The 20,458-nt window shown below is 32.2% G+C and overlaps 2 protein-coding genes across 2 annotated transcripts; one reads left to right on the top strand and one right to left on the bottom strand.

Moving 5' to 3' along the window:
• Positions 1 to 364: 364 nt before the first annotated feature.
• On the top strand, positions 365 to 7,376 carry LOC132756862 (sorting nexin-18-like). Its single transcript, XM_060748007.1, has 3 exons — positions 365 to 465; positions 1,366 to 1,572; positions 2,492 to 7,376. The coding sequence occupies exons 1-3, from the start codon at positions 400 to 402 to the stop codon at positions 2,537 to 2,539; spliced, it is 321 nt and encodes a 106-aa protein (XP_060603990.1). The 5' UTR covers positions 365 to 399; the 3' UTR covers positions 2,540 to 7,376.
• A 10,171-nt stretch (positions 7,377 to 17,547) lies between these two features.
• On the bottom strand, positions 17,548 to 18,915 carry LOC132756863 (uncharacterized protein K02A2.6-like). The gene has a single exon (XM_060748008.1). The coding sequence runs from the start codon at positions 18,913 to 18,915 to the stop codon at positions 17,548 to 17,550; it is 1,368 nt and encodes a 455-aa protein (XP_060603991.1).
• Positions 18,916 to 20,458: the final 1,543 nt, after the last annotated feature.

Here is a 20,458-nt window from a genome sequence, read left to right as displayed (position 1 = left end):
ATTTCAGCAAGGTAAAAGTTAACAGCCAATGTCTATTCTTCTGTTTGGTCTCAGTGGCCAAGTGGTTTAAGTTGCTGTCTTGTATACATAGTGTAGGATGCTTGTTTTAATGCTTGTTTGTCTTCTTCTGCCTTTAGTTTGAACCCTTCCAAGAGCTATAATGTTCTTTTATATGAGGAGATTTTCCTGAAATTCCAGCTAGTTTCAAAAGATTGCTGGTTGTTCCTATTGACCTTCTCGTGCTAGAAATAATGCAAATTATCTACATCAAAGATGTTGAGATGAAATGTTACCATCTTACTAAAAGAGTATAGTCTGGCTTATACCCTGCCCTGAAACAAAATGAACAGTTAAATAATTTCTCTTTCCTTTCAGCCTAAGAATGACCTGGAACCATTGATGGATATATTGAATGAGTACCGAGGGACACTGGGACAATTTCCTGATGTGTTAAAAGTGCATGAAGTAAGTAAATACATTGCATGGTTCTGAGCAATATTTCCTTATCTAAGAAATAAAAGGGGCGTTCGCGGCCAAGTGGTTTAGGTCGTTGACTTCAAACCACTTGCCCCTCACAGCTGTGGGTTCGAATCCTGACCGGGACTTTGGATTCTTTCATGTGAGAAAGCTATCCAGCTAGCTTTAGGAACATCGGTGATTCTACTCAGGTGCCCGTCTTTGCCTGAAATAATGCACAGAAGGGCACTTTAGGTCTTCCTCCACCAGTAAAGCTGGAAGAAGGCCATTTGACCTATACTGTGTCGGTGTGACGTAAAACCCAATGAAACAAACAATCTAAGAAATATTACACAGCATTGAGGGATTTCATAGGGTTATAGTGACAGATAAGTAAGCCTGCAAGCATTTAACGGATCTAATTTTAGCATTTTCTTCAGTACATGCTCGTTTATTTGAATATTCTTAGCTCAATGGGGAGATAATCAGGTTTGTAATCATGGGTTGCTGGTTCAGTCCTTGGCCGAGGCAAAGTTTTTTTATGGCAATTGGTCTGTGATATTGAGGTCTTGTTTTTATTTGTCTCTCACCACTGATTCAGAAATCACATGGGATTAGTATTTGGTCCCTTGCGGAAAAATTGATATTTACTGGTTAGTAATCCAGAAATGAGGGATGTCTGTTAGGTGGACTGATTGCTGACACATAACATGATTTGTGTTTAATTTTGTGTAAAACCCAGACAAGTAAATGTCAGTTCTTGTGATTATATTTGATAATCCAAATTTATTTTGAGTTTTTTTTAGATATTTATAACATGTTATTTTTATGGCTAATTATACGGAAATTTAACTGATTATTCTACTTGAGAAAATATGATTGAATATATTTGAATAATTATTAATTCAGGGAGCAATAGGTAAAGCTAAGGAATGTGTCAAACAGCAAGGCGAGGGTAAAATGTTGGAGTCTGTCGTAGGGACGGTCACTCAACGAGCAGACATAATTTCATTTGGAACTATGGCAGAAATAAATCACTTCCAGCATTCCCGCTGTGAAGATTTTAAAGCAACAATGAAAACATTTCTCACGGGTCAGATCAAGTTTTATCAAGAGGTAAGTCAACATTAACCCCTAAACCAACTGAATTTATGTAATGGATTTGCCCAAACTGTGAATTTGGAACAGTTCATTCAGTGTTTTAGGGAGTTTAGTAACAATATACAAAAAATTTGTTTAAACAGTATAGAGCCTGGTCCGAGTGCAGTGATATTATAGGCTGGTCTGGCTCTATACTGGTGTCACAGGCTGATGAGTTTTGGTGGGTAAATTACATTGATCTTTACATATTACCAGTAATAGCGTGTTTAAATTAGACTTGCATAAATCGATTTTTGCTTCTAAATATAGATGTATTAAAGGTTAAGGGTTATCTCAAGTGGCTATTTGTGACTGACATAATAGTTATAGTTAGGGCAAGTGGGTGATTTGTCAAAAAAAATAAAAGGGGGAAAATTGCAGGCAACATCTTGGATATATTGATTAATAGAAATGCTTGTTGCTACCTGCAGAAAATGATTATACTTTACAGAAATTGAATAATATACATGTATGTATTAGTATTTAACTTAAAAAAAAAAGCAGTCTGATCAGGATCCATGCTGTTCGCTATCAGTTTCTCTACTTGTAATAGGGGTTGTAAGTGAACAACATGGATCCTGTTCAGACTGCGCAGGCTGGTCTGGATCCATGCTGGTCGCAAACTCATTACGTTGGTTTTGTTGTGACGCGGCTCATATGTATATTAATAGTGAAATTAATTATTAATATACAATTTTTGTTTCTTGTTTGATAATTGTCAGGAAAGCATGGGAAAAATCAAGATCTTATGTATGTTGGATTTTTGTGCCATTTTTCTGCAAGGTTCTTTCTTTAAGAAGATTTAATAGAGCATTTCTTACAAAAGAGATATATCTAAGTTTGTTCTATTTCTTTTAAAGAATTTAAAAACATAATGATATTTTTTCTGTTTCAGATTGCAAACAACTTGCAAACAGCCTTAGATCATGTTGAACAATCCTGAAAACTTTTAAAACATGTACTGTCTTCATTACTGAAGTGGATTCTCACTGTGTTGCGGCCTTGTTCTTCAAAAAAAACTGTCAAAAAATAACTCACCGAGAACTTGGCTTATCTCCATATAGCCAAGTAAAAAAAAAAACACAATACTTTCTATGAAAAAGAAAAATGTTGGTTTTTGGTTTGTTTTTCTCAAACAGACTGAAAATGTCAAGCTGCAGTCTTGTATGCTCTAAAAGTAAAGTGAAATATCTTTTCTTTTTTTAATGGTTTTAAAAGTTAGAAAATAGATAAGGAATGATGGGTAAAGAAAATCTTTATTTTATTATGATAAGATATTATATGATACAATGTGATAAGATAAGATAAGATAAGATAGAAAAGGTATTCTGTTACTTGAGATTTGGTAGATTTAGTGAAATGTATAATGATATTGTAAAGAAAAAAAAATTATATAGGAAAGTTTATGAAAATTGAGTTTTATGAATATATTTGTTTATTGTATTGTAAACAATGCAAATTGTTGTTAGATTGTTGTATTTTATCAATCAATATGAAGAATCAAAAACAATGATTAATTTAACAATAAACAATGCTGATTGAATTTTTTAATCATATACGTATGAAAAATAGAAGAAAAAATCTTAGTTTGGTAAAAATATTGTTTTAAAAAACTTCTAAGAATACATTGAATTACATGAATGCCCCCACTTAAAGCTGGCTTTGTTTAAAAATTTGGACCATTCAATTTTTTTTTTGTACAAGTACATTGGAGGCACTTGAAAGTTTATTTTCTAATCATGTAATTGATGATTAATTTTTTTAAGCGACCTCACATGTTTTTGTTTTTTTAAACTTCTAGTCTAAATGTTTAAATGTCTTTAAAAAATTTAACATACTAATGTATATGGTATATATTGCATTAACATTCTTGGTAACATGACAATAATTACATTATAAAGTTCACTGGTATTGAGTTCTCCAGTAAAGAAGACACCGGTAGAGAGTTCATCAGTGTAGAGTTTACCAGTAAAGAGTTCACTGGTATAGAAATGACAAGTATAAGTTCACCGGTTTAGCAGTAAAGAAGTCGTTGGTATGGAGTTCACTGGTTTAGAGTTCACTGGTTTAGAGTTCACTGGTTTAGCAGTAAAGAAGTTGTTGGTATGGAGTTCACTGGTTTAGAGTTCACTGGTAAAATGTTCACAAGTGTAGAGTTTACTGGTATGGAGCTAAGTCAGAGTGCAAATTGTTCGTGCCGTCAAACCAGATTCTGTACTGCTAAGAGATTACAGTTTTATTATTGTGATACTGAAATCCCTTTAAATTTAAATGGACTGTTCTAAAAGTCAAAGCAGGAACAGTTCATTATTAGAATTGAGGATGGTTATAGGCTAAATGAAAAGGAGATTCAACAGGCATGGTGTTTTTTAGTTTGCAGGTTTGACACAATATTGTTGGAACTACTTTTTAAGATATATACCAATATTTTTACCAACAGTTTTCCAATGACTTTTTGTATTTTTTGTTATTGTCCAAAAATTGTGACTTTTTTTTTAAATAAGAAAAAAAAATGGAAATTGTATCAAAGAATTAGTTGATATTTATCAATACATGAGGGTTTGTTATCTTTAAATCAATTATGAATAGGAAGAACACGTTAACTTTAGATTTTTTTATCAGATTAAACGGTTTCAGTCACATCGCCTTTGTGAGAATTGTAGTGATATATTGTAAAATTACAAGTATTTTAAAGCAAGACAACAGTAACTATTGTTAATATAAAATAAATATATAATTTAATTTAGCATAAACTCCTAGAATTTTTTCTTAATTTCTAAGCATAAAAAATATATTATTCATATATTATCATCATTATTAAAAATTAGTTCGTTTTTGTACATTTTTTTCGTCATTTGAGCCACGTCATGACAAAACTAACATAATGCATTTGCTTACCAACTCTATTACAAGTAGAGAAACTGATAGCGAACAGCATGGATCCTGATCAGACTGCGCGGTCGCAAACGCACTATGTTGGTTTTGCCGTGATGCGGCTCTTTTTTTTCACAAAGGATATTCTATTTTATACACAGTGTACATATAATTATAGCATCATTTCAGGATTTATTAACATTTGGTGCTTCAATGTTTCTTGTATGACATAGTCATATTTATTCACTGATTCAAATTTGAGGGATATTCTATTTTTTCCACAGTACTTGGTGTAAAAAAATGATCACCTAGGCCATGAAATTGTTTACATATTTTTGACAATTTTTACAATTTCTTTTCAAAAATACTTTCACAATGTTTTCATAGAGAAGTCTTGTGAAAAGTGTTGTTTTTCTGCACAAGTCATTTATATTGGTACCAAGAAATATTTCATTTTATCAATTTTGACTTTAAAGTTTTACCAAAGGTTCTCTCATATGCTTATTGAAATGCTTGAAAGGACATTAAAATAAAAAAAAACAACAGAAAACCAAAATGATACCAGTTATATGACTAGAACAAAAAAAGAAGGATTAGAAAAGAATGCTTTTTCAGAGTGATTTATTGTGGCAAGTTCTGTTAAAATATGAAGGATATGTACCTTGAAAAATTCACAAAAATATTTTTGTTAAATAGTTAATTGAACCTTGTGAGAAAAAAATAAGATATCCCTCAGGTTTTGAATTTATGTTTCATTGTTAAGTTTCTTGTTAATTGATTGACAGTTTAATTTGTGTTTTAATGAATGAAATTACAAATTGAATATATAAATCAGTTATAAATCAATGTATTTTGTATTCGATTTATTATGTGTATCACATTGTTTTATTCAGAAAATAGTTCTACTATGAAGTGCTGCTTGACTTGAATGTATGAATAAAAAAATGTCTTTATATGTATAGAAGTTATCATAAGTGAAAATGAGACTTTTTTGATGAGGAAAAACATTTTCATTGTTGTCAAACATTACAGATCATCTTTTATTCAAATGATTTTTTTTTATTCATAAAAAAATGAGGTTCATAGTTTATAAGTGTTGTGTAAAGTTTAATGTCCTTTCTTTTTCAAACAGTGGAATATTTGCGCCATAAATTTGAATTTGTAAATGCGGAATACATTATGCAACTTTCACTTAATAAGAACGTCAACCTTTCTGTGGAATTGATGTGGCATATTTGTCTTTACTCTGGCTTTGTGAAGCATTTTGTTTTTCATCTGTATGGAATTTATCATCTTTATCAACCCTTAGCTATGTAACCAGTACAGACCAAGATCAGCCAGTATTTCAGTGGCGGTTTGATCATAACCTGCACTGTTTGCTACTCAGTCAATTCATATTTTGATCATTGTCCCAAAATGATGAATGGTTATGTCCAGATTGAAAGATAGACACACGTTCATTGAATATAATTAATATAAGAAGAGTTAATTTTGAATTTCAGGTGGTATAAAACATATTCTTCCTGTGGATTATGTGATTGGTATTTTGTGCTTAATGCTTAACTATGAAAGTGTCTTAAAATTCTGTCTACAGTTAAACAGTCAGTCAGTGTTATAACTTTATATAAAAGGCTTTGTTCGTGTTATTATTGTCGTTTTTTCCCAATTTTAAATCTAAAAGTTGCCAGTATTGAACAAAATCTGTGATAAAAGTGTGTGTTTGTTCTATAATAAAAAATCAGCTCAAAATTACATGACATTAATTATTTTTAGTCCATTAATGTATCCAGTATAGACTCAAAATTAAAATTATGTAAATGGTGTTTAACATTTTATCTTTGGTCAGTATAGGATTGTAATAATTGTTTTATTTACTTTATTACTGGAGAAAAGTGTAACTCTGTTATGTGTCATGTTTTCATATGTTCTTTAATTAATTTCGACCAGTTTAAATTTGGTAAAGATTGATTCCAGACTAACATGTTAATGTATGTAAACCAGTCGATAATACAGCTTTGCCATTGGTCAGTTTTCAAGTAAAAAAGAAGTAAACAACAGCAAATAAGATAACAGGTTTTCAAAATGATTTTATAGTTAGTTATCAATGTGGGCCTTTACCTTATTTTTATGTAAATTACTTAAAACAGTTTATATATTTTATTTTGTAATAAGAATTCAGGGCATTGGAATTTTTTGTTTTAGTATATGTTTAGTGAATAAAGCAAATCTGTCGATCTATCAATTTTGTTTTTCAAAGCCTGTTAGAAATAAGCTGAAAGTTTCTGGTCATTCAGTGATATGGTCAATATGAATAATTTCTTCATAATCTTTACGAGGCATTTTGAAGACTTGAGGTCAACCCACCATAGTTAAAAATCTCTTTAACAGAAACTTCACCAATAGTGTCATAAATTAACATAATTATCATCCCACCAAAGTCTCTAATATTTTACAGAAGTCTTAACAAAATTTGAGATTGATATAGTTGTTTATTAATATGTTTACAATGTCATACACGGCCAATAATCCATTTCTAATTCTGGTATTCAAGGATTACATTTTATATAACATTTTGAACTTTATTGCCAATAATTGTAAAATTATCTTATTTTGATGTGATAAGTTAGATATTAAATGTTTATGATTTGAATGATATTAGTTAATAAATGGTTTAAACGAATTACAGGGCCAATGAATCATGTGATAAGTCATTTATTGAATGTTTATGATTTGAATTAATCAGCCAAATATCATGATCTTGTATAGTACTCTTAGTTAATACATTTAAAATACATTTGAGAGTTTGTTAAGATGAATATAATGTAAGTAAAAATATTGTTTGTAAAAATGATGTATCATCTAGTATGCCTAAATTTGTTTGATTTAAATAAACATTTTTGAAAAAGTGTGCATGTCTGCTGGTCGGACGACCCCCACCCACCAGCGTTTCAGTTTAAGGGAATAAACAAACACAATCCATTTTACATTTCTTGTTGTTGATCCTACTTACATGGAAATTATTTCATTTATATATAAACACAAACATTGATATTTTCAGAAGCTAAATGATGGATGTGATTTGCCTTAAACTATTTTAACATTTTCACCATTTGAGTTAATTTGTAACATTTCATAGATATATACATGTGTATACATGTGTATGACATTAGACATCAACATTTATTACATGTATATGACATCATTTCTCTCTTTCTTTATTTCACCATAGATGATTTATCTGTATACAACCACCTCATTTTTATAGTCATTTCAACATGTGTATCAATAGAGTAATGTTAAATGAAAAGAGATTTCTTTATTCATGTTTTGAAAATATATTCTTGAGGACTTTAATTTGCCATATTTCTGTTTGAAAGAAGATTTTGTATATAATCAAATTATATTAATTATGAACAAGCAGATATATTAGTGTTTTTCTCTCTTTTACATTAGTTACTCAAATACAATGTCATGTAAATTAAGCATGCTTCACAATAAAATATCTTAATGAGTATTGTTGGGTTTTGTTGTTCATGTGATTTTAAGCAATCTAATCTTACTTACTTTCCCAGGTACCGATATTTTTTATCTCACTTACCACCTGTGATACCATTCAGAATATCTAGGTGAGTAAGGGCAAGTCCAATAATAGAAAATAATATTTATAAAAAGAGATGAAAAGGAATTATAAAAGTTAAACTGTCTGTCTTCACTGAAAGTCAATTTTTGCCAACATGTGCCATTATCTGTGTAAACTTTTGAAAAGATTTGTGCAATTTTAAATGACTGGAAAATCAACGTTAATTGTAAAAATTAGATGGTGATAGTTTTGCAATAACTTAATCTAGATGTCATTGTATTTCCTCAATAATACACATAATCCTATAGTAGTAGAAAGAAAATAACATTATGTCAGTCTTATACCAAGTTGACGACGAAAACATGTCTGTCATCTAAATTATTTCCTGAATATGAGCCTCGCTATTAAGGGTTTTCAGATTCTTTCATCAGAACAAAACATCAGTGGTTCTACTCAGATTCCCCTTCGTGCTGGAAATAATGCACTTGAGTAACTTGAAAGTTCCAATATAAACAAGAGCTGTCCGTAAGACAGCGCGCTCGACTTTTTTATTGCTTGCCAATAAAAAAAGTTTTTGCAGTAAAAGGCAATACAAGAATCTCTGTATTTTTAAAGTGAACAATGGCCATGAGCATTAAGATATTTAGTGAAGAATTATTTTACTGAATTGTGTGATACCCTTGAACACTGCAGCAAAGTTTGAAATGTTTAAGTCAAAAGAGGGCTGGTAAGAAAGAAAAAAAAAACTGAGTTGAGCCTATGTGTTCTGTCCGTAGCTGGTCACTTGTCCACCAATCAAATAGGCGAGATAAAATGTGAAATATGCATATACTACTGATTTTAATTTCAAGTACAAAAAGAGAAAAATAACTAGTTGTTTGATACCCTTGAATATTACAGCAATGTTTATATGACATAATTTATGGTAAAGTGAACAAGTGGATAGGAATGAATTTTTTTAGATTTTTTAAGTTTTTTAGTGCTTGCCTATAATACAAAACATTGACAGTTAAGGGCCATAATTCAAATAAAATCTTTGACAGAATTACCTTCTCCTGGACATGTTTGGGAATCATGATTGTAAACAAGTATTCCAACTTTCAAATTAATATCTCAAACAGTTCAGTCAAAAAGTGGACTGGTACTAAAAACTTAACCAAGATTCTAAGTCGATAAAAGGCCTTAATTTTTAAAACAAAATCCTTGACAGAGTTACCTTCTCTTGCGTACAGATGGGGGTAATGATGTGAAATAGCATTAAAAGTTTCAAAGCAATATCTCAAAGGGTTAAGGCAATAAGTGGATTTTACCCATATTCAATGTATTTTCTAAGTCAAAAAGGGGCATAATTCTGTCAAAAACCTTGACAGAGTTATGTCCTCTTGTCTGTTGATGAAGGTCGTGATGGTAAACAAGTATGGTCAGTTTCAAAGCAATACCTCCAATGGTTTTGAAATAAAGTGAGGTGGTACAAAAAACTTAACCAAGCTCAATACACTTTCTAAGTCAAAAAAGGGCCATAATTCTGTCAAAAACCTTGACAGAGTTATGTACTCTTGTCTGTAGATGGAGGTTATGATGGTGAACAAGTATGGTAAGTTTCAAAGCCATACTTGTAATACTTCTGAAATAAAGTGGGGTGGTACGAAAAACTTAACCAAGGTGTGACGCCGACGCCGACGCCGACGCCGGGGCGAGTAGGATAGCTCCCCTTTTCATAGAAAAGTCGAGCTAAAAAAGGAAATGGCCAAAAAAAATCTGTATTCTACAATCTTGAGTGATCATGTTTGCTTCAAACATTTTATTAAATACCTTTTTGATCTCTGATAAATATACGGTCATTTATCTTTTCATAATGTTTTCTGTAATGGCTTAAAAATAAAACTGTAAGGCTTATTGTGTCAATTTCTTAAATTTAGAATGCATAGAATCTACATGTGTTAAATTTTTAAAGGGACACAATTCAATAAACTTTCATACCAACAGGAAGAGGAAGTGAGTCATTTCTCCTTCACATTCATTCGAAACCAAAAGAGGATGTTAAAATAGTATATTTTTGATCAAGATATACCCTGTTAAACAGAAATAAATGTATTTCCTTGATAGAAAAAAGCATATAAAGTAAGTAAAAATAATTTAAATTACTCATTTATATTAAAATTAGAAAATATAATGATGCATGTAATGTGGGTGCTTGAAGGGGGAACAATGCAGTTTTTTTATAACAACAGGAAGTGGAACTGCATTGTTTTCTCTTCATGCAAAACCAAAAGAGGAAGTGAAATTCCACGTAGCCTATTAAACAGAATACAACATTGAAAGTAAGTTAAACAATATTTTTTCCTACACATTTCACATTTGTATTAAAGTTTTAATACATCAATAATACCATACATGTTAAATTTAAGATAGTGAAATACGAGTTAATAACTTCAGTACCTTCCTAGTCAATAAATGCTACATGTAATAAACATAAATATGTGCTGTTAACAAGACATTAAACACAAAAATACATAATTTTTAAAATTTTTAACTACTGATCCTTTAAAGCCTTGAACAACTATGCAAAGAAATACAGAAAAGTAAGGGACATTATCCAATGTAAATTTGATAATTTATTTAAAGTGAGTTATGTATCTTCGGTAATTTTATTGACAATTAAGAAGAAAAATTATTTCCAGAATTACATGAACAAAATTTTTGATTAGATAAATTACTGCTGAAATTACATTTCAAAGCAGAAGCAGGAAGATATCAAAGCAAATAAAAAACAGGAAAAAAACTGATTATAAGTTGATATATTCGTCAACTTATTAAATGAAATTTTCTTATATCAACACTATTTATCCTGTCATGTCATATTGTAGGATATAAAGGATAAATAAATAACAAGTAGAATTATTTAATAAAATAAATATAGTGGCTGACTGAAACAATTTTCCGTTCACAAATATATTACAGAATATTTCAAGAATCTGACTACAGAGAAAACCTGTCATTGATGTTATCAGAGGTTTTACATGGCATTGATGTCAATGAAAGAATGGTAATGAAAAGGAAAAGACATTACATGCTGGCAGAGACTATGAGTAATATCACTTACAGGTTAATTGATGAAAATAGGACTGAATATTATCTAGGGAGTAAGATTGAAGGTACAACTACTATAGGACTTGATTCAGACTTGGATATGCTATTCTGTAACCATGAAGTCAATATAATACAAGACCGGTCAGAGTGGGAACATGACAAGTCAAACTACCTCATGATACAGGATGAGAACACTACCCCTGGTTATTGTTTCTTACAACTGCTCCTACCTTATGAACCTCTTCCTGTGACTGTCATTCCTAATGTACAACATATTATTGATAGAAATGAAAGAATATTGTGTAAAAACACAATAAAAGTACATATACACGGTGCTGTAGATCATGGACCATCCTTGTTCAGTCAAGGACAACATGGATATTGTGATAGAGATCATGTGTTGGCTTTAGCATGTAAATCATGGCCTCAGTCAGCATTAGGTTGGTTAGATGGACAAGGTATTAGCAGATGGCCAACACAAGAGATGAGAAGATATGCAGCCAGTACTGGCTGTTTTGTTGTTCCAACTGGAAGTAAGGTCAGTGAATATCCTGAATTGGAATGGAAAATATCTACATCACTGGCAGAAAGGTGTTTAATGTTCAATTTAAATATAACACAAATAAGGTGCTATGTGTTGTTGAAAATGATTCTAAAATCTTCCCTTAATCCTGGAGGCACAATTGATATATCAAGTTTCATGTGTAAAACAGTTCTTTTACATTGTATAGAAAACACAGAGCCAAGAATATGGAAAGAGAACAATTTATACACATGTTTAACAAATTGTTTATTGGAATTGCACATTTGTGTACAGAATGACACATGTTCACATTTCATTATCCAAGAAAATAATTTGATGGCAGGGAAATTAACAGCTGAGACAAAACATGAACTTTCAAAAAATATTTGTGATTTTATACAGGATGGAAGACTACAGTTATTAAGGATTGATATTGATGATCTTGGTCTTAGACTGCGAGTTAAACTGAACATGGTACCACATGGAATATACTTTATTCTGAATTCTCCTGAAACGTACAATTTATCTCTTTTAAACAGTGATTTTTTATACATTGTATCTCATATAAGTGTAAACCATCTGAAAGTTTTAGAACATTTATACGATAAAAACATGAGGACAATGAAGCAATCTTTAGGTACACTAAAGACCTTCAGTGTTAATTGTAATAGATTACAACAGACTGCATGCAAGTATCTAGCACCTTTTCTTTTTACCACATATGGGTCTGTCCTGGCATCATTTAATATTGGTCAAAATAATAAAGTTTCACCTGAAGCATTGGTTTGGTTATTAGATGGTTTAAATTCAGATATCTCATCTAGTAGACTTAAATTGGCTTCAGTGTTCTACAGTACAGGAAATATGGAGAAAGCTGAAGTAATTCTGAGACACATTGAACAACAATATTACTCTTATCCTGTTGTAGCTATCTGTGAATGCTGGAGGACGCCTCTACCAGCAGTAACTGCAGAATTCAAGAGGGTATGTAGTGAGCAAAGTGTTGACTGTATCAAACATATTACAGCTTTTTGTGTCAGATTCATAAAGGTAGAGATCAACTGTGTTCCCCATGAACTACAATATGAAATGTTCAGATCTACACAAGATGACATGATCCACAGAGATAAAATAGAAGACTTTAGGATGAACTTGGCTATAGTCGATTCCCTACCTTTCCTGTACTTCCTACAATATAAGATCTACCGTCATCTACAAAGACAACAATATCAACAACAAGCAATAAGTAAACTTATAAGAACCATAACAACAGATAAAAACCTTGGACATCGAGAAACAGCTCTCAACATCTTAGGACAATGTATGGAACAAGAAAACAGACCTCAACAAGCATTAAAATGTTACCTGCTTTCTCTCCAGCAAAGGCCAAGGAACAATGCAGCAAACTTTCATATATGTAAGCTCCTTTTTGGGGTATTGGCTGGGCAATAAAATTGAAACAGACAGTTATAAGACTTGTATGTTCAGTAATCATAAACTGCTTGTGTGTATTGTTGAAATATATGCTTTATTATCCATCTTTTGTTACATTTGTCATTTAGTTTATACAAATTTATTTTAGTTCGATTGTGTTGGAAGCTATAAGCGTATTGAGACACTCCCGAATCCGTTCCTGGAACCAACCAGTACTAAGCAATGAATGTAAAGTTTCTTGCTCAAGGAAACAACGGCTTGCCCCTGACAGGGTTTGAACCCACGCGGTCAGCAATCCTTAGATTACTAGTCAGACGTGTTAACCACTCGGCCACGTTTGTCATTTAGGCAGCATTAAAGACGCTTTTAGAAGTTTTCATATTCATACATGCAAATTTAAAATTTGCGAGTTGTAAGAATGCAACAGAAACATTTCAGCGAAACTAATCTGGGTTTCACCTTTTTCATTTTTGAGTTATTTGGGCCTTAATTTGACTATAAGGACATATACTTTTGATAAATGGTTTTCAAAATATTAATATTGAATATTTAGGACTCAAGGGCAAATAATTCAGAATAAAGGTAAACAATACCTTATTATGTCCCCCTTCGAAGAAGAGGGGGTATTTGTTTTGCTAATGTCGGTCGGTCGGTCGGTCCGACGGTCTGTCTGTCGGTCGGTCTGTCTGTGCATTGGTAGACTAAATGGCTTAAAAACTATAAATCACAGTCTCCATATTTCACATACTGATTAGTCAGAATGGTTTCCGCTCATTATCTTGAAAATACTTTATTACAAAGTCTTCATATTTCAGATACTTATTGGTAATAACTAGTAGATGACCTAAATTGATCTTGGGGTTACTAGGTCAAAGGTCAAAGTCACAGCGGACTTAAATGTCAGAAAGGTTTCCGCTCATTATCTACTATAAATTATCACATGTAAGTGATATATTTCATTTACTTATTTGTCATAACTAGTAGATGACCCCTCTTGATTTTGGGAAAGTCACAGGGGCCTTAAAAGTCAGAATGGTTACTATTCTTATCTTTATTTTTTATCACAAAGTCTTCATATTTCACATACGTATTGGTTATAACTAGAAGATGACCCCTATTGATTTTGGGATCATATGATAAAGGTGTAGGTCACAGAAACCTTAAATGTCAGAATGCTTTCCGCTCATTTTCTCTAAAACTATTGATCACGAAGTCTTCATATTTCATATACTGATTTGTCATAACTAGATTACTCCTATTGATTTTGGGGTGACTAGTTTAAAGGTCAAGGTCACACGGGCCATAAATATCAGAATTGTTTCCACTCATTATCTTGAAATTTTTTTATCACATAGTCTTCATATATCACATACTGACTTTTCATAAGTAATAGATGACCCCTATTGATTTTAGGTCACTAGGTTTAAGGTCAAGGTCCCCGGAGTCTTAAATATCACAGTGCTTTCCATTCAATATTTTGAAAACCATTTATCACAAGGTCTTCATTTTTCACATACTTATTGCTCATAACAAGTTGATGACCACTATTGATTACTGGGTAACTAGGTTAAAGGTCTAGGTCACAGGGGCCTCAAATGTGAAATAGTTTTCGCTTACTATCTTTAAAACTATTTATCACAAAGTCTTCATATTTCTGATACTGATTTTTCATAAATAGAAGACGACCTCTATTGATTTTGGGTTTACTAGGTCAAAGGTCAAGGTCACAGGGGCCTTAAAAGTCAGTATGGTTACCACTCATTGTCTTGAAAAATATGTATCACAAAGTCTTCATATTTCACATACTTATTGGTTATAACTAGTAGATGACCCCTATTGATTTTGGGATCATAGGTTAAATTTATACGTCACAGGGGCCTTAAATTACAGTTCACTTTCTTAAAAACTTTTTCTCACAAAGTCTTAATATGTCATATATTGATTTATCATAACTAAAATGTATTTTGTTTCTTTCTTTCTTTCTTTTTCTTTCTTTCTTTGTTTCTTTGTTTCTTTCTTTCTTTCTCCATTTCTTTATTTCTTTGCTCACCTGTCTCAAAATGATATACTGAGCTTTTGTGATCGCAATTCGTCCAGCGTTCGTACGTCTGTAAACTTTATATCTAAACGAAACCAATTTCATCCAAACTTTACAGCTATGTTCCTTTGACGGTCTTCTTTGACAATTGTTCCAAGAATTGAATTCCTAGTGGGTGTCTACCAGGTTTGTTCAAATAAAAGCCATTGGTTAAAAATCGCTTATTCCTGGGGTTCATTGATTTTCCTGATACGTATACATATGTGGTAAAAATAATCTTTCATAAAAAGCAAAGAGCTAGAGCTATGATATTATCACGAAACATCTTCAGGTGGGTGTCTACCAAGATTGTTCAAATAAAAACCGTCAGACCAAAATAGGCCCAGTCCCATATTTTTTCTGATATTATTTGTCAATTATAATAACTTATCGGTATATCATGTTCTATGAGGCATCTGTCACAAGCATCACAAGTGACTGCTTCCTGTCGTGTACGCACATCGCTTCAGTCTATACAATAATCAGTCATTTTAATGACAAACACTTCTCACAATTTAATATTTTGAAATAGTTTTTTTAAATAAAAATTAACATTTTTTTCACATATGTCCTTCTATGTAAAAAAACCCAAAATCAAAGGGAAATAGTCAATGCCCAAAGTAAATAATTATAAATACTCATAAAATACTGACAAACCGGCAGTAAAAGAAACTGTTGACTGTTGCATAAACTACCTTTTTATGCCTACATGATTTAAATAAAATGCATTCTCCTCACTAAAAAGTTGTTGTTAAATCACCGTATACAATGCATGTTAATTCGATACTGTTATGTCCAGGGTATAGATATTATAAGAAACACATTTGATTGTAACTACGTTTATTTAGAAAGTCATGTTATTTCTTGACCGGAAGTTCAGTACTGTTTTTCCCATCATGCAATATAGTTATAAATAGCAGCAGACTACAGTAATGAAGGATATTACATCCCTTCTCTTCTTGGATTGAAACATCATCTTATATAAATTTATTATTGTAAATATTATTAAATCAATATATTTTTTTAATTAATGATTTTTTTTAGTTCTAAATACAATACATATTCAAATAACCAAAATCATAAATATGTACATTGTATATAATGTTTCTACAGATGGAACACAAATTCAGCATCTAACTGTAATTGTCCAAGTTTGTTTATATCAGCATTCCTTATTCCACGTGGTCTGTTATAAAGCAATTAATCATGAAGAAAACGAATTCCAACCGTTTGTAGGTCAGTTTTACTACAGCTTTAATACCAATGAATAACGTTAGTCAATAAAACTTTTCTACTACTTGAGCAATATCAGACATATTACACTTTATACAAACATGGATAATTTCCTTGTCTCCCCAACATCACAATTAATTAAACACAATAGTTATATTTTTTTTTATTTGATATCCTTGAGTTTGATAATATTTAAATGATATAAAAGCATTTAATAATATAAACCCTATAGTAAACTCCAGAGGGGATATTCCAGTATGCTCCACTATATGTGTGTATTGTCAAACATTCATTCATTATATAATTCGCTATTTGGGTATTATATATTTATTAACTTAATTAATTATTCATGTTCTCGAATATAATAATTACTTTGATAATTCTAAATTTAATCAAACACATATATATCCATGATGTACAATCGAATAAAACACATACGATTGGCATTATTATGGCCAATTCACTTTCTTTTAAAATACACGCTCTGTTAGCGCGGCACATAATCTTTTAAGTATGGCGGAGGACGTCTATCACGTGTTGGCCTTGTCCTCGCCAATTCCGATTGCGGACTCGCGTGTGAATTCTGTTCATTTCCTATTATCTCCCCTTTATTGAGGTCGTTTTCAGATGTTTCCAGTTCGTTCCCGACAATTCCAGGATCAACAGTTTTCATAACTGACGAATTTCGAGTCATACAATGACCAGCATCGTTCCTAGCACTTATCATTGTCCCTTTTCTGTCAATAACCGTATATGGCGTAGGTTTGTATATTGAATCAGAATTTGTTCTGGCTTCATTCTAACTAACCACGATCCCCTACGTTAATTGATCTGTCCCTTGCATGCATCCGTTCGTCTTCATAACGTTTTGCTTTCATTTTCGAAAAGTCGTCGTTCTGTTGCGCTATTTCTCTCGTTTGAAGATTTCCACTTTTACCATGACTGATGTTTTTGTTTTTTTATTTTCAATTTTTTTACACAATACAAAACATTTATGCATATACATACAATATATGAGATAAACGTATAAGGAGGAATAAGAGATTACTTTTTAGAATCTACAAAGTTTATAAAGATAATAAAGGTAATAATTCAATAGTATTTTAACAGAGTTGACAAATTTTTAATACCAGACTTATTTTAGTATAACAAAAGCCAAAGCCATGACTGATGTTTGGCATTCGAGTCGTCTCTACCAAACATTAACTTGAATGGCGTATAACCAGTCGATACGTGTGGTGTCGCTCGGTATTGTCTTAAGAAATCATACAGTCCTTGTTTGTAGTTTCGCGCCTCAATAAATGAAGATTTTACACTCTTCATCAGTGGTCTATTGAAGGATTCTGCTTGGGCATTTGCTCTTGGCAATCTCGGTGTGATTTTCCGATGAATTATGCCGTAAAATTTCATGAAGTCAGCAAATGCTTTACTTTGAAATGGAGACCCATTGTCGGTTTTTATCACTCTCGGTATAGCAAACATTGATACAATCTTGTCGAACACCGGTATAACTGTGTTTGCTGAAATATTTTTTATTATTTCAACTATCGGATATCTCGAATACTCGTCTATTACCACAAGTAAATAGTCCCTGTTTTCTAACGGACCACAAAAGTCAGCGCTTATATTTAGCCAAGGTCCTGACGGCACTTCACTCATTCTCAAAGGTTCACGCGGTCTTTGTTCATTTGAATTTGATTGACATGCTAAACACTTTTGAATTGCAGCTTCGATTTCAGAATTCATGTTTGGAAAATATACTTTCGATCTTATGTAACTTTTTGTTTTCACAATTCCTTGGTGACCTTCATGTCCTAGTTTTATTGCTTTTTCACGGAGTGATTTTGGAATCACTAGTTTATCATTTTTCATCAATAATGTTTCATTATACACAGTCAATTCGTCCTTTATACTACGAAAAGATGATAATTCTTCTTTGTCTATTTCTAGGTCATTCAGTGTTTTCAATTCATACCATTTACCATTCTTTGTAAATTCGACTGCCTTTTGCATTGTCTTATCTTTCAATGATTCCATTTTTACCTCATCTATTGTCATTGCATTTGGTAATGATTGTTCTGCGACAAATGACACGTATTCCTCTGCTATATTTCGTTCTTCCATATATTTTAATGGATGACGGGACATAAAGTCTGAGGGATTATCTTTCCCTGACCTATACTCTATTTTCATTTTGAACGGTTGAAGTCGCAATCCCCAACGTTCGATTCTTGGTGGTTGTTTCTTTTCCCAAATTTTAGTTAACGGCATGCAATCTGTAATGCATGTGAATGTTGGTGCTCCCTTTAGATACATCGCAAAATGTTCGCCTGACCATACCATAGCCAGTGCTTCTCGTTCTGTCTGACTGTACCTCGTTTCCACTTGTGTTAAAGATCGAGATGCATAAGCCACCACCTTGCCTTCTTGTGTGAGTATTCCCGAGACTCCCACAGGGGATCCATCTGTTATTACTTCAATGTCTTTGCTCGGATTGAAGTATGCCATGACAGTTTCCTGCCTCAGTTCACTTTTTAATTTCTCGAATGCTGCTTGCTGCTCACTGTCTCATTCCCATTGAGTGTCATTTCTTGTAAGACGTCGTAACGGTTCAGAGATTGTCGCGTAGTTTCGTATAAACCGTGACGAATATGACGTCATTCCCAGAAAACTTCTCATTTCCGTCACATTTGTAGGCTCCAGCATTTGTTTGACTGCCTCTACCTTCTGAGGTGAAGGTGACATTCCATTTTGCCCGAATACTACTCCAAAAAAAGTGATTTCTTTTTTATTGAACTCACATTTAGACCTGTTTAATGTCATGCCACTTTCGTGTATGGCCCGGAAAACTTTATCTAATGCTTTATCGTGATCACTTTGATTTTTCGCGTATACAATAATATCATCCGAAATATTTGAGATCCCTCTATACCCTGTATTACTTCACTTATGGTCTTTTGAAATACCTCACTAGCAGAATTTGTCCCAAAATTCAAACGTTTATACCGATAAAGTCCCATGTGTGTAGCAAATGTTGTGATATACCGCGATTCTTCTTGTAAGACAAGCTGATGGTACCCGGCTTTGAGGTCAAGCTTACTGAATATTTTTGCTCCATTCATATCATGAATTAGTTCATCTATCGTCGGCATTTGATGTCTTTCCCTTTCTATGGCTTTATTGGTCTCTCTCATATCAACACAGAGTCTAACATCGCCATTGTGTTTTGGAGGTGTGACAATAGGTGAAACCCAAGGTGTAGGTTCATTTATAACTTCTTCAATAATATCATTTTCTAACAAGGTTTTAATTTCTTTTTCTACTTTTCCTCTTAAATGAAATGGTGTTCTTCTATTTCTTTGTGCTACAGGTTTCACATTTGGATTGATGTGCAATTTCACGGTTTTGTGTTTTAGTTTTTCAATACCTTTATAAATTTCAGGGTATTTATCCTCAATCTTTGTTTTCAAGGAGATGATCTGTGTAATCTTGACTAATTCCATTTCACATGATGTATTATAGCCGATCAAAACTCCATAATTTCTTTCACCAGTTAAAATTTTGCTACGGTTATTTTCTCATTCTTTTCAACAGATAAATTCATGTACCCTTTTACTGGAAGCGGATTGCCTGCCATGTTATTTCTTGACCGGAAGTTCCGTACTGTTTTTCCCATCATGCAATATAGTTATAAATAGCAGACTACAGTAATGAAGGATATTACAGATACAATAACTGAACTGATTTAAGAACATGATAATTTGACCTTAAAAAGCAGACCGAAATCTATATGTAGAGATTATATTGTAATAAAAGGAGGTTATCAATCAACAATCATCGCATACGTTTAAAATAACATTGATAACATCAAAGCTGTTTTAATTTATATGACTTATTAGTCCCCTACCGGTTCAACCGGAGGGGATTTTAGGTTTACCCTCCGTCCGTCTGTCCGTCTGTCTCTGTCTGTCAGTCTGTCAGTCCGTCCGTCCACAAAACTGGATCCCGGGATAACGCAAAAAGTACTGAAAATATTTTTATGAAACTTGAT

Source organism: Ruditapes philippinarum, unplaced genomic scaffold (assembly GCF_026571515.1).
Source record: "Ruditapes philippinarum isolate M1 unplaced genomic scaffold, ASM2657151v2 ctg9675_1_1_1_1, whole genome shotgun sequence".
Taxonomy (NCBI): Eukaryota; Metazoa; Mollusca; class Bivalvia; order Venerida; family Veneridae; genus Ruditapes; species Ruditapes philippinarum.
The sequence above is the reverse complement of the archived record's forward strand: the minus strand, read 5'-3'. Positions and strand labels throughout refer to the sequence as shown.

Bases quoted from the DNA above. Each gene is read 5' to 3' on its own strand.
- LOC132756862 (XM_060748007.1), top strand. From the start codon at position 400: ATGGATATATTGAATGAGTACCGAGGGACACTGGGACAATTTCCTGAT. The intron at 466-1,365 runs GTAAGTAAATAC...TTATTAATTCAG, and splicing joins ATGTGTTAAAAGTGCATGAA to GGAGCAATAGGTAAAGCTAA. The intron at 1,573-2,491 runs GTAAGTCAACAT...TTTCTGTTTCAG, and splicing joins AGATCAAGTTTTATCAAGAG to ATTGCAAACAACTTGCAAAC.
- LOC132756863 (XM_060748008.1), bottom strand. From the start codon at position 18,915: ATGGCATACTTCAATCCGAGCAAAGACATTGAAGTAATAACAGATGGA.